At 38.7% G+C, this 27346-nt stretch overlaps 1 protein-coding gene across 1 annotated transcript in view; it reads right to left on the minus strand.

Annotated features, from left to right (window-relative positions):
- EFCAB6 (EF-hand calcium binding domain 6) overlaps positions 1-27346 on the minus strand; it is a gene marked incomplete at both ends in the record, with an annotated part of 118999 nt that overhangs the window by 67476 nt on the left and 24177 nt on the right. The window contains 7 exon segments of the mRNA XM_082481234.1: positions 1034-1182; positions 3601-3693; positions 12022-12139; positions 12408-12521; positions 17637-17785; positions 19471-19640; positions 23458-23576. Coding sequence (XP_082337360.1) covers positions 1034-1182; positions 3601-3693; positions 12022-12139; positions 12408-12521; positions 17637-17785; positions 19471-19640; positions 23458-23576 — 912 coding nt within the window.

Raw genomic sequence — 27346 nt, forward strand, 5'->3', positions numbered from 1 at the left:
TAATTACTTGTTCATGATCAATGACCACTGATTATATACTACAAAACACAGAGCTATAAAACTGACAGATGACGAAAGCATATAGTTATAACACACTGTGCTCTGAACATGACTTTTATGAACCCAATGCATAGCACCCAAAGTTTTCTCTTAGACATTTATAGAAAGGGAAATGCATACAGTAGAATTGGGTTTACTGATCAAGCTCATGCTCATTCATATTTCAGGATCAAAGATTATTTTCCAAAAGCCATTTCCTATTGATGCTGTTGTGTTTGCTCCTCACACACAATGATCAGCAGGACACTGGGTTGTAAGGGTCAGACTGGAACGGATTTCTTTGATTTTCCTATTATGTTTTCAAAGGTAGGAAAGAATTCCACATCTTTCTGAAAGTCACTGGCTGTAAGCAGAGAAAACTAGAGCTCCTGAGAGAGTAGATTAGACCCGATTATAACCTGACTGAAATGTTATTGCAATAAAATGCCTTATACAATTCCCTCTACTTTGGACGTAGATATTTTGACCCCATGATCCCCATGCTTGTAGCTCTTTTGACTCCCCACTTTGGGGAGCTTGCTCGTATTGAAAATGAGATTTCATGTTGACAATATTAAATTTCAATTCCTTGTTCCTTACAAAAAGTCTGCTGAGGAAAGACATAACAATAATTTAATTAATTTTGTACTACATTGTGTTTGGAAATACTAAATAATGTTTGATAATGTTTCGGATCTCCAGCACATCAGTTGTTCTTTTGTAGAAAAGGCTTGTCTCACCTTTAAAATGCTGAAATAATGTCAAACTTACAATAGTTTCCAACATGGAATTGTTATGAAAATAAATAAGGGATTTACAAGCTGATCACATGAGGAATGGGGTATCTCTTCCACCGACCTTTTCTTTTCAATATGCTTAAGGCAAACCAAAATACTTAATGCCTCCAGCTATAGCTGTCATATTAAAAGACAGGAAGAAAGATACAGTAAGAAATTACATTAAATCTGTTACAACTCACACATCATCAACTTACTTCGTAAACTGTTGATCTGACAAAGAGGAACAACACAGCTGTAGGACTTTTCTTAGATGACTTCTGTTAGTGTCAGTACGCTTAGGATCATAGGACTGCAAAGCCTTATGAAAATCTTTCCAGTTTTCTGTGATTTTGTCTGAAAGGATCTATTCCACCTAACAATTGAATGAATTAATAATTCAAGAAAGAAAAAAAAAATGTCCCTGAGGTTAAACTATAATAGCATTACCACATGAAAAATGTGTTAAAATGACAAATCTAATATTGGAGGACCAACACTTACTGAAAAGGAACTATGTTATCACTTATGGTATTACAAGCTAGAACAAGAAGAGCAGACTTCTTTATTTGGTTTGTTCCATTAAGCTATTCGTGAACCATCTAATTTAAAACAAAGTTATGCTCAACTAAAACAATTTTACTGTACTAATTTCAAAGCATGATGTAACATCAGGCCCAAAATTCACCTTTAAAAATGTTTATTCTGAAAAGTGGCTGAAAAGTGACTGCAAGAAAGTGTAAACCTCACTTCATAGATCCGCTTCTTCGCGTGACTGAAGAGGCATGTCTACTGACTGATAACAATGCAGAGCTTTTACTGTTGTTTCTCCCCTCAGTCCTGTAAAACTAAATCCGCTAGGACTGAATGAATTGCAAGTGGCACTCAACTTACTCAGGGCATAATTTGAAGACAATGGGCTTGCACAAGGGAAAATAATGACAAACTTTGGCTTACTGAACCTGCTTTAGGATCTGTCTGTAGCACTAGCAGTTAAAATAAAAGTGTTTTTCACTTGTAAATTGAGTACAGTAAAACCAGAAGGTTCTGAGAAGAAACAAACACAGGATCACCTTTTGACAGAAAATCTCAGCACAATTGCAGATCTGACCAAGCACTGTACTGTGCAAAATTTCAGGTGAAAGGAAGGAGGTGGAGATGCCCCTTGGGTTGTCTTAGCTGGCTTGGGGCATAGATTGGTTCTAGGCTCTGGTTCTGCCCGTTGCTGCTTTTAAGATTCCTCTGAACTAATAATTTGTGAGAAATTATAAAAATGAAGAGATTTCTTGAAAAAGTTGTCCTCTTTCATTTGTACAACCTATAATATGCCTTTTCTACAGAATGAGGCACATTGATGGAACTGGCTTCACCAATCAGGACACAAAACAAAAGGATTCCCAGGCACTCAGGCTTCCTTGCAGCTGCTTTTCATCCAGATCTGGGTACAAACCCAGCCACAGAGTCCAGAACAGACCTACTCCTCAGGGCAGAATTGCTCTCCAAGTATGAAACCAGAGCCACCAAAGTCATGTGTGGCTACTGTGTCATCCCTGCTGGTATTTCATCCTAAGGTGTTTGAATGTGTAACATTTCCTTTACTTGCCTTCCCTCGTGCTAGCATTTACTTCATTTGGGATGCTTATTTTAAAAAACAGAAATGGGCAATTCCCTGTGTACATCTCTAATATAAGCCTAACCAGCTTAATTTGTAAATCCAACTTAGTGTGCACATCAGTTGCACACGTAGGCACTGTTAGCATTTGCATTTTCCCCAGCATGCTAATTTTACAACTAGTAAAGTTTGCCCCAGAATTTCAGCCAGACCATTATTCTACTCAAAACCAGCTGGAAGGGACTTGAGCTGCTGCATCAAATGTTGCTATTGTTGGAGCCATCAGAGGGGAAAGCAGCCTGTTTCAGTTCCTAACATGAAAGCATTTCAAAGCAATGCACACCATTCAGGGCTGTTCAATGGGACCTTCTTTTTGTACGTCTGGTATCTCTCTTGTCACTACTGCTCGCCTTTGATACCTCTCAGAAACACTATCCAGACTACCTAAGACAAAGTTAAATATGGAGTTAGTCAGCTGACATACTAATGCAAACCTAAAAGACATTTGATATTGAAAATTATGAAAAATTATGAATAGCTTCTTAATATTAGGAAGTAGATTTGCAAACTGCAGCTTAGGTTATTTCTTAGAATAATTTGGTAAGCAAAAAAGTATTGACTAATTTCTTTCAAAGGAAATGGACATACTGCACAGAAATATTGACTGTGGGTTTCAGGATATAACCTCTTTGTACCTTTGGTGAATGGTTCTAAAGGAAAACATTATAAGGCAACTGCAAGTTCAGGAGGTGCCAAAGCTGCACCCAGGAAAATATGCAACGTCTGTGTAGTATGTAGCATATATTTTGAACCAATGTATACTATAAAGAATAATAGATAAAACAAGAAACAACAAAAATATCAGCGAAACAGATCTGACAACTGAAAGCTAAGAAGTACTACTGCTGTTCCCCCTCTGCTGTACACACTTGTGTGAGCTAGTGATTCTGCTGGAGTTTTCAAAAACCTCCAGTAACTGTGAGAGTGCTTTCCAATTGATGCTTCAAAAAGAAGAATCTAGAAATGTGATTATGATTATTCCATTGCTGGAAAGAATGTGAACATCCTAACTTAGATAAAAACTGTATGCAGAGCATAACATCTTAGCAAAACACAATCCAGCATTTTGCCATAAAAGAGGTTATGATTAAAGAATTAAAACTAAACACTTACTACTGATTCTTTTTCTTCAAACAAGTCTAAAAATTCGTGGTAGTCAAGGTACCCAGTCTGTTCTGGATCATTTATCTCAATTAACTCCTTTATCTTTCATTTGAAATACCAAGTTACGTAAAATGTGACGAAGGTCATTTCTTGTGATCTTTCTGCCTCGTTTCTAAGACAAAAGAAGAAAGCACGCATAAAAAAGAGTGAACATTTACTAAAGCAATGCTGATTCCAACGTGCCATTCTACACTGCTAGATCTTCCTGACCTGTAATAACTGAGAGCTCTGTAGCTGTTTCAACAGTCTGTGAATACTGAATCTAGTACTTTTACTCCAGTTCCCAGTGAACATACAACTGCTATATTTACTGGATGGAAGGCTAAAACTATGGGAATAAAACTACAATAACCTTTCCATTACCTTGGGATAGATTACTCAGTTTGATGGTAAACTCTGCCACAAGTGAATGGATATGTAAACCTGTATCGCACAGACTAGCTCACATTCAGGCCAGATTATCAGCTGCATTTTGTTCCTTACCTGGACTGAAATCAATGCTCACACAAAGTTGTGTCTGATTGAATAGTTGCTGGGTCTGAGTGGACTTGGCTCGGCTGAGTCGAGTCTACGTTGCTGTTACCATGTACCCCCCAACCCATTGCCTTAAGTCCATGCAAAAGTCCATCAAGCGATGTCTGGTTTTAGATCTTAATATAGCTCTCAGCGTATTCATAGCACATGAGCCTACATTTATCAGTGCTCATCTGTGACAGGATTTTCTTCATGTTTAACTTCAGAACAACAACCAATAACTCAACTAAACATTTTATGTTTGAGCATAGCTTTTTCAAGGGCTGTAGTTTTCAGATGTCGTCCACAGCCATGATGGTCCATAAGGCCAGAGTAAATGCAAACACTTGGGTCATTACAGATGTTTCAGTTAAAGATGCAATTATAAGTACATTGTGAGACTTGGGAAATTCTGACTGTTGACAGTGGTGTGTTAATCCAAAACATTTGAGACCTACTGCCATTGTCCCTCTTTCGTCATTTGAGAGCTACTGTCATTGTCCTTCTTTCATTTCTCATGCTTCCTTTGCATCTTAGTATGCATCCTTTAAATCAGCTATGCTGCTAGGCTGCATCTATTGGCATTCTTGAACTGGCTAAGGAGGGTGAATCAATTCTCAGGGAGCATCTTTACCCAGGACCTGATGCCCAGTCACATTGTCATGCCAATGGATACTCATTTGGACTGTAAGGTAACAGGCAATGGATGTGTTCATGCAACAGAATCAGGATATTTTTATTTGACGACACTTAAGGCATAGTTTTTTTCTCAGTTCCCATGGCAAGTAATATCCATAATTTATGTAGGAGAGTTTTAAATATGGGTTTACACCAACTCTTTTCTATGACTGTCTATTGCATTTTATAATTTTAAATTTGTTCCTAAACTTCTACTCTTTTTTTATTTGTTTCTTTATTTTCTCTAAAGAAACCCGAGGAAAGATAATGGGGAACAGAAGAAGAAAGTGTGGAATAAAGGCTTTGGAACAATAACAGAAAAATTAGGAGTAAATAGTTCCTTCAGTGATTCAGTTTTCCTGGCGAAGCACTAGACAAATATCTTTCTGTTCATAAAATTCACCCTAAGAAAATTTTGTTTCCCTTTAGTCCCCCACAGAGATCCAGGGTGGCAGTAATAATACAGAGGATGAGCAATTATTTACTTCATCAGTTGGTCTGGGAAATACTTTAAAGTTTTGCAATCAAAAGATAATGGTCTTGTGAAACTACTATCTAGTATTTGAATTTTCTTTAGAGACTGTTTTCACTGCATTAAATCATATGGAAGCAAAACCTGATAATATACCTACCTCCCCCAGTAAATAAGTTAGGGAATCTGGTACTGAAGCTACAAAGATAGCTTGTACTTCTCAAGAAACAATTGTGCAGAATGCCTAGGTCTTACCCATGAAGATGAAATATCTGTTATGATAAAAATAAATTAAATTTTGTTCAAACCTTAGATAATACAGGAAAGTTAAGATATACTACATAGTTTATTAAGCAGATTGCATTTCCTTATTTGGCTACCTTGCAAGTTTAATTTTATTTATTCCAAAGCATTTAATTTTATTACCCAGATCGTTATCTAAGTCAACATCAGTGATATGACTGGGGATATACTGGTCTATTCTGACAAAAAAAACATGATGTTATGTATAAATATAAAGAGTTCTCACATGTATTTCTTTCACTGTGGGAGCGTCTAGATGCTAGGGATTAAATATTTCTTTCTTCAGGCTGTCTTTACACCACATTGAATACCTCTGCCTTTGTTAACAATTTCATTCAGTAATGCTCCCAGTTCAGTAAATGAATTAAAATCATGTAGTAAAGTGCCTTACTGAATCATGGCCTGAATGCTGTAGGTGTTATTATTAGCTACTGCAATGTATGAAACGGATTTCTTTTCCTATAAATTGCTAGGTGAATTCTTCTTTTTGTGGTCATATATATATATATATATGTATATAGATGAAATACTGCAGAGCTAAAAAGAACTTTTTATGTAATTATTTTAGAAAGGAATTGGGATATATCATCTATATAAAACCATCTAATAAAAAATGCCAATACTACTTCTGAAGATATGCCCAGTGCTCCATTTCCTTGTGTCAACCAGACTGAGAGCTTTAATTTTTTCAGTCTATTATTTGCTCATTCAATTCAGAAATACTGAGTCTACAATTTAAGAAGTGCAATATGTAGCAAATCAAAGTAATAAAAAAATCCAGCTTGTCCACTAAAGGGATGAACACACAATCCAGTGCATGGGACATACATATCATGACATTCCATCAAAACTGACAGAAAGGCATTTTAGCATAGTTCTCTACTTCGTGAGGGCCACAGATAGACAGTTCTTTATCAAAAACTCATATTCAAGAACTAGACACGAAAGGTAATCGAAAGTCTAGAAAAAGTCAGATGAGGTTACTTTTGAAACTGTAGTGAACTACGCAACAGTAGGCTCAACACTGTCAGTGTCACACATTAATTACAATCTGCCCGTCAGATGACAAACTGCAAACATAAACCTTTTACAAATACATGATAGCACTCTGTTTCTATTATATAGTATGAACTTCTAATAATTAATGCACAGTTCCGATTCTCATTATCTTCACCCATCATACTGATTTTACCCCTTCATCGAAAGAGATTTGCCTTGTCTGTAATTTCTCCCATGTGCACAGGGACCACGGGGATGTACAGTCATTTCTAGGCAGTGTATTTTTATGCACATTCCCTTCTTTTCCAAAACACTGTATCTCAGATTAAGGTGTAGCCTTATCCTGCACATATTAATGCCTATCTTAAATGTAATTCATAACCAGTTGGTCTCCTTGAGCATGTAAATTTAAATAGGTATTCATGTTCTGTAGTGTTTTTACAGTATTTTGTATCTTCTGTACAATGTTAAAACCATTATTTAAGTTCCTTTAAACCTTTTACAATGCTGGGAACACTCTGAAGTTTACCTGATGCCAGGTTTCAGCACAGGACAGAAAACATTTTAGTTTCTTTTATGAATCTGTTGCATTTGAGTAAGAATTTGAGCTAGGAGACTTTCCAATACTACTTGAATTCCTTCCCTGAAATGAACAATCCTTTTTAAAAGAGACTAAAATAAAAGCAATGAAGTAACGTTGATGAAAAATTACGACTTGATACTGCAATTCTCATTTTCTAAATTTGCATGAGATGAGAGAGTTTGAGTTGCTCAGCCTGGAGAAGAGAAGGCTCTGGGGATACGTTATAGCGACCTTCCAGTATCTAAAGGAGGTCTACAGGAAAGATAGGGAGGGACTCTTTATCAGGGAGTGTAGTGATAGAACAAGACATAATGGTTTTAAACTGACAGAGGGTAGATTTAGGTTAGAAATTAGGAAGAAATTCTTTACTGTGAGGGTGGTGCAACATTGGAACAGGTTGCCCAGAGAAGTAGTGGATGTCCCACCCCTGGAAGTGTTCAAGGTCAGGTTGGATGGTGTTTTGGGCAACCTGCTCTAGTGGGAGGTGTCCCTGCCCATGGCAGGGGGGTTGGAACTAGATGATCTTCAAGGTCCCTTCCAACCTAAACCATTCTATGAGTCTATGTAAAAATATGACTGTGAAAAAACTATGACGTCGCATCTTCAAATGACTCAAATGTCAATGCTTTAGGTGACTGGGACACCATGTGTGATCAAGAACAAGAACTATCAATCAATGTACTCAATGTAATGGAATGTATAAAAATGAGGACATATAGTAATAATAATTTTTAATTTAAAAAGTAAGCTCAACATATATACTGAACATTGCCTGCTCACATTATTTTTAATGCCTTTTTGTTTCTGTGTTTCAGAATATATGGAGAAACTTTTATGAAAACATTCTAGGAGGTAAGAGACATCATTTTATTATTAATTCCTTGGTGCTGAAACACCGGTATAACTTTTTTTTTTCTAGGATCTGGGTTTAAAGTAAATCACAAATACTTGCAAAAGAACATTAGTGCTTCATTCATCCTTTTATAAAACATCGATCTGGTTCAACATTTTAAAGTCAAATTTGTAGAACATTTACAGGGAACATATTTCTAGCTTGCATGTTAGAAAGCACTGCTACTAGGTTGGGATTTTATTTTGGATTAACAGGGACCAGTAGCATTTTAGACTCCAACACATCAAGAACAATTCAGAAAAAAAAAAAAAACAGTTGGAAGAAAAAGGGAGCAGGCAGTTGCTTGTGTGCTGGGCAGTGATGCGATGAAGAATCAGAAGCACGCTGCATGAACCTATTAAAAACTTTTAGATAAGAACATGAATGTATTTCAGTCCTGGAACAGAAGACATTCAAGTTCAAATCTAATTCTATCTCCTGAAAAAAAAACCAAGAGCAAGAAACTTACTTTTGTTAACTCTAAGACAAGAAATGTCTTTACTTGGTTTACATGGGTTTTTCATAACAGCAGAAAACCCACTCACACAGTTATGTAAATATTTAGGAATGTTACAAATTCATGCAAGTTTAAACGTTAATAATGAGTTCACTGGTGAGATCACCGATCTGTTGAACTATCACATACAGCAGCTGAGCAGGAGAATAGTGTTCGCTAGCTGTTATTAAGCAGAACCTAGTGTGAAAAAAAAAATTTAACATCCAAGAAAACTTATTTGTGTTGATCACATGAGACAGAACATTTTTCATCATATTCCTTCTGCATTAAGTGTCAAAGCCAGTAGGTATTGTATTTCATTTCACCAATAAGGAAATCAACTCTTCTGGGAGCTACCGCACCTGATGATAGACTGTGGTAGGCAATGAGAGAAGGAGATCCACTTGAGCCCAGAGACAGCCCTGAGCAGGAGGAAGAGTGGGGAGAGGGAAAGCAAAGCCAGGTTTGGAGATGAACCCTGCATAATCAGGATATAGAATCATAGAAACTTTTAGGTTGGAAGGGTCCTTTAAGGTTATTGAGTCCAACCATAAACCTAACACTACAAAACCCCACCACTAAACCATAGCCCTAAGCACCACATCTACCCGTTGTTTAAATACCTGGCATTTAAATACCTCTGTTTAAATACCTGGTGACTCAACCACTTCCCTGGGCAGCCTGTTGCAATGTTTGATAACCCTTTCAGTGAAGAAATTTTTCCTAATATCCATCCCAAACCTCCCCTGGCACAACTTGAGGCCATTCCTCTTGCCCTATTGCTTGTTACTTGGGAGAAGAGACCGACCCCCACCTCGCTACAACCTCCTCTCGGGTAGCTGTAGAGAGCGATAAGGTCTCCCCTCAGCCTCCTTTTCTCCAGGCTTAACAACCCCAGTTCCCTCAGCCGCTCCTTATAAGACTTGTTCTCCAGACCCTTCACCAGCTTTGTTGCCCTTCCTTGGACATGCTCCAGCACCTCAATGTCTTTCTTGCAGTGAGGGGACCAAAACTGAACACAATACTTGAGGTGTGGCCTCACCAGTGCCGAGTACAGGGGGACAATCACTTCCGTAGTGCTGCTGGCCACACTATTTCTGATACAAGCCAGGATGTTCTTGGCCTTCTTGGCCACCTAGGCACACTACTGGCTCATATTCAGCCAGCTGTTGACCAACACCCCCAGGACCTTTTCTGCCAGGCAGCTTTCCATCCACTCTTCCCCAAGCCTGTAGCGCTACATGGGGTTGTTGTGGCCCAAGTGCAGGACCCGGCACTTGGCCTTGTTGGACCTTGTACCATCAGCCTCGGCCCATCAATCGAACCTGTCCAGATCTCTCTGTAGGGCCATCCTACCCTCAAGCAGATTGACACTCCCACCCAACTTGGTGTCGTCTGCCTCATCCAAGTCATTGATAAAGATATTAAACCAAACCGGCCTCAGTACTGAGCTCTGGCGAACACCACTTGTGATCATCCACTAACTGGATTTAACTCCATTCACCACAGCTCTTTGGGCACAGCCATACAGACAGTTTTTTTACCCAGTGAAGAGTACACCCATCCAAGCCATGAGCAGCCAGTTTCTCCAGGAGAATGCTGTGGGAAACAGTGTCAAAGGCTTTACTGAAGTCCAGGTAAACAACATCCACAGCTTTTCCTGCATCCACTAAGTGGGTCACCTTGTCATAGAAGGAGATCGGGTTAGTCAAGCAGGACCTGCCTTTCGTCAACCCATGCTGACTGGGCCTGATCACCCGGTTGTCCTGCACACGCCACATGATGGCACTCAGGATGATCTGTTCCATACACATTCCTCGGCACCAAGGTCAGACTGACAGGCCTGTAGTTCCCTGGATCCTCTGTCCCTTCCTGTAGATGGGCATCATATTTGCTAAGCTCCAGTCAACTGGGACCTCCCAGGTTAGCCAGGACTGCTGATAAATGATGGAAAGTGGCTTGGTGAGCACTTCTGCTAGCTCCCTCAGTACCCTTGGGTGGATCCTATCCAGCCCCATACACTTGTGTCTGTCTAGGTGGTGTAGCATGTTTCTATTTCCCCTTGGATTATGGGGGCTTCATTCTGCTCCCCATCCTTGTCTTCCAGCTCAGGAGGCTGGGTACCCAGAGAACAACTGGTCTTACTATCAAAGACTGAGGCAAAGAAGGCATGAAGTACCTCAGCCTTTTCCTCATCCTTTGTTGCTATATTTCCCCCTGCATCCCTGAGATAACCAATGATACCAGTCAACATAGGGATGTCATCAGCTGGAAATTAACACATCTGGATCCCTCTCTCAAAAGTAGCAACTAACAGGGCTGTCCGGAACCCTGGCAGAGGCAAAGTGGGCATTGGGACCCTGCCTGTGCTGTTCTCCTGGGGCAGTTTGCTGCCCAAGGCAATGGTATACCTTATTTATGCCCAGTGGCACGCTGTTTTGATTAAGAAATGAGATGCAAATGGCAGATATCAAACAAGTGTGATAGATAACAGAACCAGATAACAGAAACTTTCAAATGGAATTGTAGATAATAACCCATTCTCAAGTAGGTTTGTTTCTAATAAGGTCTTGCAAGGGCTGACTGAGCCCTGTGCTATACATCCTTTTTTTGCACACACATACATATGTGTGTGTATAAACAGAGTAAACACAGCTCACTCTCTGTATATATATTTTTTTACATCTATACATACATATGTGTACAAATAACCTGAAAAAAAACCCAAAACTTTAAAACATCAGATGACCACAGATAACTGAAAGACAAATGGAACAGTAAAATGACAAACAAACCACTGACACAGCATGACTGGGAAGAGTAAGCACAAGAAAAAAATAAGCTTTCTAATAAAGTCCTACATTGAGAAATGGAGAAAATACGCTAGAATAGAAATGGAATCTTAATTATAAGAAGCAGTTACTCTTAAAGATTTGCAGGTCATAATATATAATCAAAGCATAAATAAATTGCCAGTATGACGTTAGGCATAAGGGACTCACAATCTGTGGATGTAGAAACAGGGGAACACTTAGCAGTATCTGGAAAGTTATGTTATTTATTTTTCTGGTACCAGTGCAACTTCTATGAAAGCACCAATTCTCATTTCTGTCATAACATTTCATGAAATATACAGAAAAACTAGCAGGGGTTCAAAGGCAGCCACAGGGATTATTAAAGAACTGGCCAACATGACTTCCAGTGAAATTGTAGGAGGTCAATAATTTTTGTTTATCAGAGAGGTTGTTACAGATTATTTAGTCCCCAGTTGCACATATCTATGTTAAAGAAACTTGAAAAACAGACTCTGTGTGCTGCTGTAACAGAAAACAAAGACTGTCAGTTGCCAGATTACTTTGAAGCAGATACAAGACACAAATGTTTAGCTGTAAGAGTAGTTAACCAAGGCAACACCTAAAAATAATTGCTCTTACTTCATCAAGCATAAGGAATGCCTGCTTTAAAGAGGGATAAGCATCTTGGATGTATCTGCGCAGCTTCTGAAGAACAGTGTCACTGGAGAAAGCTTCATCTCTTCTAGTTGGATTTACTCTGCAAGAGGAAAAAAGACAGTCTTTGCAATACTTTCATGTCTCACCCTCTTTTGCTCACTATGTTCTTCTCAGAGCAGAAAGAATAAATCACCTCATTAAGACTCGAGTTTGATAGGCTTCAAACGAAGAGTGCCCTTAGAGAAAGCATTGCCAAAAGATTTTTTAACCAAATTTAATCAAGGGTGACCATCAAGTGGATACACTACGCATTTTCAATAAATATGTATACACGGGTTATACACATAAAAAAGGAACTGCCTACTTACTTATGTTTTTTTCTCAAAGAAATTGTCTGCCTCTTTTCAAAGGTGCTCCCAGGATCCCGGAATTTTTCTAAAAATTGTTGCCAAGCAATTTTACCTGTGGCTTTCAGTCCAAATCTGATTTTTTAAAAATAAAAGAGTTTTAAAATATTTTCTTATAAAACCCCTCTATATTCCAAGAAGAATTTTGAATTAGAACATCACATCATTATTTTAATATCAATGTGTGCAACATTCATAATTAGAGTAAGCCTGCATAGCTTTTCTTTGTTACTAAATATGTAAACTGAGCCAACTTATTTTCTCAATTCCAAATGTCTAGCTGGGGAAGAACTAGACTCCAAGCGAGAATTCATCTAACCAAATGTACATGCCTGCACCTGAGCGAGTCACTCTAAGTTCCCTTTATAGTCATTGGGGAGAAACAGGCACTTTCAGGACAGGATTCATCTCATCCTAAAGTAGACATCTAAAACTGGTTAGATGAATCCTGCCCATTGTTTCTCTCCAGTGACTATAAAATGGAGTCTAGGAGGAGCAGTTCAGGCGTAGACATTCACATTACAGATGTCTAGAATGAGATAGTATTTAATGCATCCCTTCTCATTATTTACACATAACAGTAAAGAAACTAACTAAGGGGAATAGTATGTTGATTTTTTAAAATGTTATGATGTTCACTGTATCCAAATTTGAAAACTTTGAAAGTACTGGAAGTGTTAAACTATTGTGAAAATCCTGGGAAGCCAACTAGGATCATATTCCATGAATAACTGCTTTAAAAATCAATAAGGACCTGATCCCATGACCCCCCAAACCATTGGCATATCTCCTATTCAGTTTAAATGGTACTCCTGAAAGCTCCAATGAGCATGGCTAAACGCACTCCTACTTCAAATGGTTCTTTGTAGGCAATTACATCCCTCAGATATTATCAGAAACGTGCTGACTTGCTACTCCAGTCATCTCAGAAAAGCTTTTAAAACTCCTAATAATGGTGGCAGATGGTGTTTAGAGCATTTGCTAATCCAGGATGCATAGGACAAAGCTAAAAAATTACCAAATGCGGTCAGAGGTACGCAAGACTTCCTGGATCTTTTACAAAAACCCTCCAGTTTTTGGACTACCCAGCAGTTTCTCAAGCTCAGCCATCAAAGCTAAAACCCAAAAGTTACAAGAATCACAGCATTCAGGCTTTGGTCGACCGCAACTTGACAGCATGGGGTATTTAATGGGTGGGGAGGGAACCTGACTTTTTACGGTGGTTCTGCCTGTGAGTAGCACGCACGCACCATGGCTCAGTGGCTTCAAGGGCTGAGCATCTCCCACTGCACAGGCGGTGCAACTGCACCGGAGCCCTGAAGAGGAGCTGGGAAGGGCCAAGCACCAAAGACTCAAGGTAAATGAAGACAGAGGCAGTGCTGGCATTCAAATTTCACCAGGGGAGCCATTTAATTCCCTGCAGGGAAAGGCTTTGCCAACAATACTATTGAGGGATGGGTTATTAAAAAAAGCTGTGGGAAGGATAGATATTTCATATCTGATTATTGTCTTGGATAAATGAATATGAAACAAACAGTATGAAATAACAGATGATCTTTAAAATTAAGGCCAAGATAACAACTGTTATTTTGAGCCCCCAACAGAGATCCCTTCGCACTCAAATGCCTACGGTCTACTAAATCACTCAAATTGCACTGTAGAGAGCAGTTCTGCACTGCAAATGAGCAACCAGCCAAAGCTGCGTCAATCAGAGCAACAGACCTCTCCACTTCCACCTCCTTGCTCAGAAGTCCTACAGTCGGCTCTCAGACTTCGGCAGTGACAACTGTCAAAATCCTGGGACCTGGAAGGAATTTAGGAAGAAATACTAAAGCGGAAGTGTGAAGGTCAGGCATTACGAGCTATGATTTGTAGTGCCATCGACTAGTCCACAAGACACATCAGTTTTTCCCCGTTCTGCAGATGGGTAGTGGATTGTGGAGCTCTTCCAGTTCTGCCTGTGGCTGGCCACCACAGCGCTTTTCTCTTGCAGGTTTTATCACAGAAAGGGATGAATCAGGCCCTCACAGGGACTGGGGAAGTGGGGAAGGAACTCCCTAGCATTAAGTTGATATTGAAGAAATCCCTATTTAGACTGAGATAAGTCAGCGGGAAGAAATGCTGAGGAAGGACTTTGGGGTATTTTTTTAATTTCAAAATAATCCCTCTTTATGGTTATAATACTGGCCCTCAGATTTCAAGCTGTTCGAGAAGGGCAATAAGTACAATATTTAGATGCCATAGGTAGAATGGCTGAGGCATAGAAAGATCGTTCCACTCTAGGGCCAGAAAAAAGGCACATCTTTTGTGAGTGGTAATCCAGCATTTTATCTACTATTGTAGGCCAGCCACCTTATTAAGTAACAAAAATAAATTCTGCATGGCTTTTTGGAAGTATGCTTATGGTTATATCCAAGTACAATTCCAAAGAAATTGACTGATTAGAGCTGTAACAACATGGATACCTTGTAAAAACATGTGATATATCATCTTGCAGCGATCCTTTACAAAATGCTACCTGTTGAGAAATTTTTAACCATCACTGCCTTAGCATCTGATACTTTTATATAAATAATAAATTAAAGAAATTAAGCATGAGGGCAACACAAAAAGTTTAAAACTACCTCGGCTGCTGAAAACTGTCCTTGAGTTTTTAACTGATATTACGTTCACCAAAGTCCTGACCCACTGAGCACAATGATTTACCTCATATCACATATAAAAGTCACAATTAGAAATCCCAGCAGCCACCAGAAAACAGTCCTAGAAGTTAGCTCCTCCATTGGCAAAGCCTTCATACTGGTCATGTATGATTTGCTCCCAACCATCAGCAAGAATACTCTTCACTCACATCCCTCAACCTGTGAAGGGACACAATCCACAGCAAAGCTCCAAAACATAACCAAAATATTTCTCACGTGGGAATGATGAAATACTGTTAAACTGATTCCTTCAGTTTACGCAACTCTTTATATAAACTCAAGTTCATGATGTTTTACTTCTAAGTGAAAGAATTTTCAAGAGTAGAAGTGATGGAATACAGGGAATTCAGACTCAGATGAGTGATGTCCTTTGATTGAAGTGCACCTCAATGGTCTGCCTCTAATGTATTTGATCTTGCTGCAGTGGGGACATATACTGAGGTAAGTGTATGGGTAATCTGGTCCTAAACCAGTCAAGGATGAAATCCTAGCTGAAGTCTAAGGTAAAATTGCATCAACTTCAGTGGGCCCTGAATTTTATATCAGGAGCCCATGAGATGTAAATACCTCAAACAGCCATAAAATGCTGTCATGTATTATTTCTTATAAACAGCTCCCTGGCACATCTCATGTCATATTATTTAAATAGAATCTTAAACCCCTTGAAATCATGTCCCTTGCCCATCAATTACTATTACATTTATTATCAGCTGCAATGAAGTTACTTCATTATTAGAATTAGATGACTATGAGGAACTTTTGCTGTTGTTCCATTCACCTGGTGGAGCTTTTGAATCACATTATCTGAGAAATATCACCTAAGAGATATGGCATACATAGGCCTGAACATTTCTGTTTACAGCATCGTTAAAATGTCACTATATTTTTCAAATGCTAGAGAAAGCTCCAGTGGAAGAATACATGCAGAAATCTTTCCATTATGCAACTGCTCTTAGGAGCAAGATTTACTTTAAGATTTAAACTAGCAAGTGACATGAATTGAAAAAAAAACATAATAGCAATTTTTTGACAAAGTAATAGTTGATCATTGTTATATCACACTGTGAATGACTAGAAGCAAATCAGATTTATCTGCTGAATGCACAAAGCAATATGGTTACTGCAGATGACACTCTCATACAGCACCTGCTGCTGTAAAACGTATATCTGCCCTGAGCTTTTTACAGCTAACTAGTGCACATAAAGAAAAAGATAATTCAACTGATTATTTACATGGATGATTCTATTCTTCCAACAATTTACATAGATAGACTATAAATTGTGGAATCATTAAGCCATAATGCATGATCTGGTTACTGACTTCCTAACACTGTATGATTTGGGTGCCTTGTCCTGTTGTTGTATGCTTTAGCAATATTTTGGAGTAAAAGTGCTTTGTAAGAGTTAAGTTGTTCTTCCTTTCTCTTTGGCTGGCCATATGCCCTTGGCACTGTTGCCAACAAGTATAAAGTATGTTCTGGCAGTTTTCTTCTCACAGTTTTTGGTTTCTGAGTACAAAAGATTAATCATGGGAGATCCTGCTCTAGATTTAACCAAAAGCCAGAAAAACACCCATTCCTATGATATTTTGGCTTTAAAAAGGACATATGACTTCAGGAAGCTAGTCAGCATATGCTGAAGTGATCATGTCCAGGAAATCATATTTTGGAAAATGTCCTGTGGCCTAAACTCTGTATGCTGAGATCCTTGAGGCTGGGCAGGAAAATGTTTTCTACCCATATATCTTCTGTACACTATACTGCTAACAAAATGATTTGAGTTACAAAGATGCCTGGTTAAAGTAAAATAGTACATTGACCTGAATCTAGTAGTTGGCATGATTTCTCAATGTTCACCGCAGTTACTAAAATTTTTTTACAATGTCAAAACAGAAGTTCAAAAGATTTTTGCCTTATTTTAGTTTAAAATCAAATTTCCAGATATGAAATTCTTTTATTATGCAGCACAGAAGAGTCCCTTCAGTTGTCTTTTTCAGTGATTGACAATGAGCAGCGCAGAGTGAAAGCTTTCAGCATTAGTTCATTTATTCACTTCAGTTTCACTTCATTTCTTTCCCTTGCCACACCAACGTATTTAAAAAGGAGAGCCTTGTAGAGTTACACTGTCACCATCCGAATATGGTGCTAACAGTCGTGAAGCTACTCTTCCAGCAAATTCGCACCATCCCACATCACTAGTCATTTGAATGCAAGAGTAACGCTCCCTTTAGGAAATTAAATCCCAATTTTTGAGCAAATAGAAGTAAGAAAGCAGTAACTTAAAGCTTCTACTCCATTAAGCCTATATACCTCACTGCAAAAAACTTGGGTTTATACCCAGCTATATCAGCTTTTACATCCTGTGCCATACATACTGCAACACAGGCACAAGTAAGATGAATTAATGATGGTAGTCACAAAAAGCAATAATAAAGTTATAAGGCAGCAGTGCTAAAAAATGTCCCCTAAGAAAATAATGTGATTCTTACCTATTCATTAGCTCTTGAAAAGTTTCATTTGGCGAAGGAAATATAGAGCTATTTATAACTGACTTCAAGTAATCCAAAGACACAAATCCACTCTGACTGACATCGATTGCTCTGAAGGCTTTTTCAATGTCCTGATAGGCTGAACACAGCTGTAATGAATACAATTTATAGTGTTTTGTTCAGAAAAATCAAGTTCATGAAGCTTTTAAAACAATAATGCATTTTTTACAAGACCTTTTCAAACGTTCTTCTCTGTGAACTGATCAAATAGGTTACCCCGGCATGCTCTGACTGTCAGATGTTTAATTAATAAGCTCACTACACAACAGTATTCCCAATCACACATTCTCAAATGACAAGTCAGACAAGTTTCTCAAATAATAACTCTGCCTCAAAATTCAGAGCTAAAAATACTTGGTAGATCAGCCTGTTTGATAACACCTGTCTTAATGGAACTTTGAAACCATCCGTGGCATAACCTAGTATCAAAGTTCCCTTTATCAAAAATGGGTTGTTAGCACAAAGAATACCGGAAAACGTTAGAAGACATGGAATAGTTAACATAGCTGTTATATAAACATATCACACATTTCTTCGGTTATTTTTTTAATTCATGGGCTGTTGCAAAGGAGCTATGTGGATGTGGTTTTGCTTATGGGACTTGTAAAATGCCTGAAAGTTGACTTACTGCAGATTTTGATAAGGCTCATGAAACAATAGGAAGACTGGTTTGTTTTTCTGAAATGTTAGCTCACACTGGGTTGCTGAATACTGCAAGCATCCCTAAGGCTTTTCTCCCCCCGCCATTTTTTGACAAGTATCCCATCTGCTTCTAAGCTGATTACTGTTCATTCAAAACTGTCAAAATCACAGTGTAAAGATAATGTATAGAGAGACTTTAGAAAGCCCAAAATAAACATCAAGGACTGGGAAAGCTTGTAAGGTCAGATGTACTGTGCTTCCAATCCAGGCCTTGACCTCCATATCAAAGATATACAGGATGAAAAAGGGTCAAGATGTTGAATGTCCCTGTAGCCTTGTTTGTCCCTCCTCTCCTGTCTTTTCAAGGCTGAGAAAGCACAGTTACAGGTCTGTGTAACTGAGTTTGTAGTAGAATATGAGGTCTTGATGCACAGTATCAGCTTCTCTTTTCTTAGAGAGTCAAGGTTTTCATGACATGAAGGCACAAGAATGAGTGTCAGAAAATTTTCTTTCTTTTCACCTTCCCATAAAGCAGCTGGAACACAGTTATGTTCCACCATCGCACTCCCCAGCCCTCTTCAGTTAAGATCACATCTAAGGGCATGCGGAGAGGTCACGTGCCTTGTCTATTCCAGCTCCATTCTCTATTCTAAGCTTGCCACAACGTATGAAAAAATGTGTTTCTGCAGTAGCACCTATCCACTAATAATTTATTTCATGCAGGTCAGAAAATAATTGTCAGACAATGATAACTAGTCACTGCTCAGTGTAAGTCATTACTTACTTGGATTTGACAGAGTGATCTAGCAATTCACATTATGAAACACCTTAGCCATCAAGCTTCGATGCACTCTGATTTTGTTTTAGCCTAAAGAATCTGGAGTTCTAATACACTCGTTTTTAATGCTGTGAATCTAATAAGCAAGACTGGAACACACAAAAGAAAACAGAGCTGCTGCTTCTGCTAACTGGTTTTAAAAGCAAACAAGAAACTCTGTGCATGGAATTTGTTCATAAAAGGAGTTGGTATAATTAACTGGCCTCAAAGCTTGGCAATGTTCTTTTCCTGTGATGCTTGGCTCAGCTTCTCCACCTGTCAAAGTATTCCAAAGTATTAATGGCATTCCCATACCTTTTCTCTAAATGCCCTCTCAGTGCTATCCAGGCTGCATTCTGTCACAGCACGCTCAGCTGGTGAAGACTGTAGAAAAAGTTTTTTCTGCTTCTGTTCCTTTTCTTTTATTTTCTGGCAGATTAGTGCTGCTAAAAAAACTGAATTAGCAAAGTCTGCAGCTTTGTCAGCTTCAAAGAAATAAAGCCATCTAAAATTCTTAAAGACTGGTTTTGTTAACTGGATAAATCTTTATGTACAAACAGACTAAACCAAACCTGAAATACAAGAGAATATAGGAAAGTTGTATTTCAAACTAGATCAGTAGTTCGAAATTTTGCTAACTAATCTGGAGACATTCAAAACCCACCTGGACACCGTCCTGTGCAACTTGCTGTAGGTGACCCTGCTCTGGAGGGGGGATTGGACTAGATGATCTCCAGAGGTCCCTTCCAACCCTGACCATTCTGTGATTCTGTGAATTTGTGCATTTGTTGTAGTAGTTTCTCATTTCATATTTCTTTTAAAACTTAATGCACATAACTTACAATCTTAACAGGTAACTTTATTACGTTTAATATCAGAAGGTACTACTAGAAACTAACTCCCTCTCTTTGTCAGTATGTGTCCAGAATGATCCACTACCAAAAATATATTTTCAGGAAATGGAAGACGGTGTCCTCATAGGCCTTTGATAATAAACATGCTTATTGACCTTGAAAAGATGCTGTTCTTTTTAATTTCCTTCACATACTCCCATCTCACTGTCCCATCTTAGCTCCCACAGTCCTTGGAAGAGCTTCCAGTTACTCTAAGTCAAACAGCCCTCCTCAATGATTCCCCATTAAAAAAAAACAATACCACCAAAACACAACACCAAACCCAAACCAATTCTGCAGAATATTTATTTCAGCTGGGCTGAGCAGCTCATTTTGTGATGGTGGTTTGTGGTATACTGCTCTACCTAGTGCGCTGTTGGCATGTATGATTATGCTACGGACGTGTTATATTTGATTCAGAGCATAGCAGCAACTGCTGTGATGGACAAGACACAGGCATTGCGAGAACCTTATGCACAAAGAGTATGCGCATCAAACTCTTTCAAAGGTTATTCCAGTGGGGCTCCATAGGAAACAAAATGTTGTTCTGTATGGAAAAGGATACCAAAGTGTGACTACTCTGTGCTTAGGGCATACTCTCCACTGTTCCCTGTGCCCACTCAGTGGCCTGCTGAACACAGATTTTCCTTCCTATTTAAAGCAAGCTATACTTTTTATTGCTTAAACTTTTGAAAAACATTTGTGTGAATGCTCAGTTCCATTTAGAACTCCCCTATTTCAGTTTAGTTTTGGCTGGGTACTAATATTTATTAAACAAGTTTCACTCAGTTTTACACCTCAGAAATGAACCAGAGAGGTTACCACTAATTTATTGGATGATTTTAAAATCTATTTTTTGACTAATGTTGAGTGATAATTCTATTATAATTACTTTACATGGACAAGGCTCCACTTCTCAAAGTGGGTGGGTGAAAGAGAAGAAACTGGGAATCAGAGGGCAAGAGGTGAATTCAAGGCATTGTGAGCACAGTAGGGCTGCAGGAACACCCCACAAGCAATGTCTCTGAATGTCTGAGGCATCTGATGGTGGAATGAGTGTGTGTGGGGTGTGTCCCAGGCCCCATTAACTATGTGGGTTAATTAAGAAGGTTAATCATGCACAACGCTAGGTACAGCATGTACTGGGAAGGAAGAGGAGCCTTAATTCATATGATTATTTCTCCACAATTTCAGTACTCCACACAGGAAAAAATATCTCTATTTTTGGTAGTTACATGTACTTCTAGTAATGGTTTCAAAGCAATCTTGGATAGTACCGTATAAACTTAAAAACCTCTATATAGTCACATCGTGGTAATGAAAAATGGTGAGAAGAAAAAGCGTTATTAAAATACTAGACACTATTAAAGTACTTCCAACTTCATGATTTCAAGAGTCCAGCTTCTTCTGATCCTACTGAAGCCAGTGTGAACCGTTGGTATTCAGGGCCTTTGACCATCAGGCCGAAATTGGTTCAAAAATAATTCCTACCACCCAAGGGAAGACTTTTGGTCAGGAAGAGGATAATCATAATTCAGACTTCTGCACTGCTGGCTTCTCTTTTCTAGACCAGGATAGATTTTTTTATTCTTCTATAATTCTCTTGGTGAAGTGCTATATTTTGAGTAGTAAAAATGAAAAAGGCAACGTTTGAAGCTAATGCTCTTTAGCCTTCAAAGTACAGGTAAGTCTTTACTGGTGTTCTTCAGCAAAGGTAATTTTAAATGCTTCTTCTTAAACAGAAATAAACGCAAAATTAATTAGCAGTTAGTCTCAAACGCTGTATTCAGTTTTGGGCCCCTAACTACAAGAAAGACATTGTGATTCTGGAGCGAGTCCAGAGAAGAGCAATGAAGCTGGTGAGAGGTCTGGAGAACAAGTCTTATAAGGAGCGGCTGAGGGAACTGGGGTTGTTCAGTCTGGAGAAAAGGAGGCTGAGGGGAGACCTTATCGCTCTCTACAGCTACCTGAAAGGAGGTTGTAGTGAGGTGGGGGTTGGTCTCTTCTCCCAAGTAACAAGAGATAGGGCAAGAGGAAATGGCCTCAAGTTGTGCCAGGGGAGGTTTAGATTGGATATCAGGAAAAATTTCTTCACCGAAAGGGTTATCAAACATTGCAACAGGCTGCCCAGGGAAGTGGTTGAGTGGAGGTATTTAAACGACAGGTAGATGTGGTGCTTAGGGCCATGGTTTAGTGGTGGTTTTGGCAGTGTTAGTTTGATGGTTAGACTCAATGATCTTAAAGGTCCCTTCCAACCTCGTTAATTCTATGACTCTATGAAAAGTCCAACTGCCAAAATATCATATGTGTACATGCGTGACGGAAAAAATACCTCGCTAAAAACACTAAAATAAATTTCAATATATGCAAACAGATTTACATTATTTTTAAATTTACTGGAAGGCCCTTTCTCACTATCTTAAATTGAGGACCTTCTTAAACTCACATCTCCATAGACCCTCACATTCACATTATGGGTAAATCTGGCAGATGTTTGCTGCATAACCTCTCAAAACCACTTTTTTTCATCTCTTCACTGCCTCCATTCATTCAACAACGGAATTACTGAAACACACTTTTTCTGTCTTTTAGGAAAACAACTGTATCCTCCTCTTATCAATGACTCTTCCTTCCCTAGACAACAAACATAAGATAATGCCTTTGTGTCAAGAGTCTCCACAGCCCATGTTCTCCATGCCAATCACCTTTCACTCAGGAATGACCCCTAGTGCCATCTTGGACTGTCTGGTTCTTGCAATTCCAAACAAATATGTTTCGTATCTACTCTTATGCTGACCCTCGTATTTGAGATGATCTGCCCATACACATTCACAAACTGACTTAATTACTGACCATCAATCCTTCTTAAATATCCTTATTTAAGTTGATGCCTACAGAGACATTCCCAACACTCCAATAAGTTAGGTTGCTGCTACGCTTGAAACTACTGTCACGCTGACAAAAAATGTCTTACTGTCACCTTGACCTCCCCAACCTGTCCAAGTTCACCATTTTGTCACTGTCATCGAGTATAAGTTCTTTGTTACAAAGATTACCTGCAAAGTTCAGTATGATGGAACACCTGGTGACAACTGAGGTTCCCAAATATTACAAGATTCCAAGTTGCAGCAACGAATTCTTTATCTGGGATTTATAAGCTTGTTATGGTGATTTTATTTTTTGGCCCATGTAATGTGTCACCTTTTAATTTTAAATGCAGTTTTCGCAGGCCAAAGGAAACTGGCTTTTTTTTTCCTCCCTGTCGTAGTTGTGTCTGCTGAGAATCAGATGCTCTCAATGTCCTACAAAATTGCAAACCTTATCCATCAAGTTCAACAGAAATACTCTAGTTGATATAATTGGAAAGAGGAAAAGTACCCAAGTTTCCACTCCTTTTCCGAGCACTTACCTGGAACTTCATTTTCTGTGCTTTTTTCTTTAACTGTGTCTGTACTTGTGCCAAAATTCTTCAGAAATTCTTTATAATCAATCACATTAAAGTCTCTAACACAGTAATGGTTCCACAGCCTAGAGAAAAAGCCATTTGTTAGAGAACACAGCTATTCTAGATCATACTTGTAGCGAACTGAAGAAAAAGGAAATTTATTAAATCTTTAGAAACACAATATGTAAAAGATTGTGAAAAACAAATAAGCAGTGAATTACTTTTTTTAACCTTCCCGCTACATTTTCCTATGCCAAGATTGTCTATAGTATGTGAGTTGTCTGCATAATATAATTTAAATCCTACATACAGTGCCATTTTCTTGGCCATCTACATTAACATGAATTTTAATATATCTACACAAGGACTTTTCTAATAATATAAGAATATTATGATAGTCTTATACAAATTCCAGTGTAACTTATGATAAGTCATACCTAAACTCTATAGCAAGTTGTCTGGATTTTATAGCAGGCTGGAAAATTTGCAACAGCTTCATCTGGATTAAATGGGAACCTCACTTTGCAATTAGAACTCATTTCCACATGGTATTAAATTCTACAGCTTGGAAATTAATCTTTGATTGCAAGTGTTCATTTTTTAGATATTTTCCGTGATCGGCAGTGAAGTTGCTAATACTGTATACGCTTGTCATCCTCAGATTGTATCCAAATGCTTGGAAAAAATGAGCAGTTTTCACCTTTCAGAACAACAGTTTCTTAGAGAATCCAGGACCAGTTTATCACAAGTTACTGTGGGATTTATCTCCAGTTCCCTTCAGAAAATGCTGCTGTGACTCATTCATGCTCATGTTTTATCTTCCTAATCCTGAAACCTAGAAATTTGTAGTTTTTAAAATGAAAATTAAAATTCTGTTGCACAAAGAGGATCCATAAAGCTTAAAGCTAAAATGGTACCACTAGAACACCTTGTGTATCACAGGCAACTAAGTTTCTCTCAACTTCGTTTGCATTTAGCCCCATAATTAGTCTCTAAATATGATAAAACTTGTGATTGATTAAAGCATGTCTGACAAAAATGCGTCTAGTTAGTCCTGATGAATTTGTTCCAAGGACTAATAACAGAAGAATTGATTGCCTTATTTTTTCATTTGAATTTGTCTATCTAGTGAAGATACTACACCATATGATGTAGTCACCTCTTAAACTCCCTTTTCAAAGGCTAAACAGATTGTCTACTAACATTAAGCTCTAAAGCATCCACATCATCCCTTGAATCATGACTGCAGCTTTTTTTTCTTTTGCATAATTTTTCAAAACATCCTGGGAATAAGAGCACCTGATGTGAAGCTACGTTCTGTTTTTGACTTTGACAATATACGAAAATAAAAGTCACATTTCTGCTCAGTACTTTTCCCAGAGATCTTTGGGACATTAACCCTTTTGGAGACCCTCATAGTAACAATCAGGATCTTAGGAAAAAAAGACAAATACCAACCATTTATAACCCACTACTTGCATCAACATGGGGGGTGAGGAGGGGAAATTCCACTTGCAATTTATGGGACCATTTAGGTGATAAAGAGAAGAGAACCTGGTTAGCCATTTGACAAATTCCATTTGGGACAAGAAAAGAGAGCGGCAGTGTAACATACCCTGTGTTCTTCCCTATTCTTTGGGTTGTATGGCAAAATGTCAAGGCATGATTCGCTGCTAAGGCATCATAATTCCATCACTTTTGTGGGGTACTGAAAGACAGGAATTCCCAATCACAATATCAAATTTACTTAATAAACTTGGGAAGTCAATGACTTGCCTCTTGCCTCAGTTTCCCATATGCAACAATTGAATTATAACCCTGCCCAACCCATGGGTCTATCCTGCTTATCACAATAAACCACATACCTGGTTTTGATGCATGTAAGGCATAGGTATATGCATAATTCATGGAGGACTTCACTTCTTTTACCCAGCAATTCCCTCACATCCTATTTCCCTTCGAGCCTCCTCTTTGTGTCTTACAGAGGGTGAGGATTATCTGTGAATTTATTTTCAAGGAAATTTTAAAGGGATTAAGATTATGTTAGCTGTGAGTTGTACATATGGAAATACAGAATGCATATACAGGCAGTACTGTGACATATGTGAAGTGCGATAGAAACCTATATAATAAAATGCATACATTCAGTTCCACTTGGAACAAACTATCCATGCACACATTCAAAATAAAAGGAATGTTTCAAAAGCTTTTGTTTGCATTAATTCGAGATTGGCAGTTCTATTTTATGAAAATGCTATGAGAAAGAACAGGTTAATAGTAAATCTCAGCATCAGCAATGATACTTTGGCACATTTTAGGAGTGTCTGAAATTCTCCCTTGTTTATAGTTCAGTTTTTGATCTACCAAAAACCCCCAACCTAAAACAAAAAACAGATACATACACAAATTACCATGGCCTTACTACAGAACAGGAACACTCTTCACTCATTATCCTACATTAGTGACAGTTTTCAGCAACCCATTGGGTACTCTGTTTTCTGTCGCATGAAAACAGTTGCATTCCTTCCCCTAGGAACTTTCTACTATTACTTGCAGGCAATTTCTGCTGCTTTGAACAAAATGGCTTATTATGGATCTGCATATATCAAGGCTGGAAAGCCAATCCCATTTAATAAACAAATAGAAACACAGAATTAATTACTGGTTCAAAATTGCACTTTTGCCCTTTGTTCTTTATACTCAGCTTCTTACACAGGATCCCCATGAACAGTTAAGGATCACCATCATGCTTCGCACACCATTAACCACATCCTTACAGAAGGGGCAGGATACAATCTGGACATGTAACGAATGGAGATTGAGTTGGTCTTGGCAGCAGACATTAAAATTGGGCCAGAGCCTGTTTTCATGATAAAAATCAATAGGAGACTTGCTATTGCCCTCATCTGGGCATATGAAGAGAACACAAATTAGGTAACATCAGTATTGATTGATCTATGCTCATATGCCCTAAAAAACAAATTATTGGTCCTAATCACCACAATTATTAGTTTGCTTTCATAAATTTATTGACCAAGGAATGTATTTCCAAAGACTAGCTTTAAACACTGACACCAGTCTCTTCCATCCTTCTCTATAGAGGGAAGGAGGAAACAAGGTGATTCAGAAATCCTAATTTCTGGTTTGACTTCAGGGTGATTCAGAAATCCTAAATTATCACAGAATCACAGAATTTTCAGAGTTGGAAGGGACCTCTAGAGATCATCTAGTCCAACTCCCCTGCTAAAGCAGGATTGCCCAGAGCACATTACTCAGGACTGCCTCCAGGCGGGTCTTGAAAATCTCCAGAGAAGGGGACTCCACAACCTCCCTGGGCAGCCTGTGCCAGTGCTCTGTCACCCTCGCCGTAAAGAAATGTTTCCATGTATTTGAACGGAACTTCCTATGTTCTAACTTGTGCCCATTACCCCTCGTCCTGTTACTGGGAACCATTGAAAAGAGCCTGGCTCCATCCTCCTTCAACCCACCCTTTAGATACTTGTACGCCATAATAAGGTCTCCCCTCAGCCTTCTCTTCTCCAGGCTAAAGAGTCCCAGCTCTCTCAGCCTTTCCTCATAAGGGAGATGCTCCAAGCCCCTAATCATCTTAGTTGCCCTTCGCTGGACTCGCTCCAGCAGTTCCCTGTCCCTCTTGAACTGGGGAGCCCAAAACTGGACACAGTATTCCAGTTGTGGCCTCACCAGTGCAGAGTAGAGGGGGAGAATGACCTCCCTTGACCTACTGGCCATACTAATTATGGTCTTCATCTGCTTGCTCTCTGGATATGCTCATATCTTTTCACTTAGTAGAAAGGGCAACAAGCCTTGGGTATTTCAAGTTAGCCTTTGGATT

The sequence above is a fragment of the Vanellus vanellus genome (assembly GCF_965231255.1).
Source record: "Vanellus vanellus genome assembly, chromosome: 1".
Taxonomy (NCBI): Eukaryota; Metazoa; Chordata; class Aves; order Charadriiformes; family Charadriidae; genus Vanellus; species Vanellus vanellus.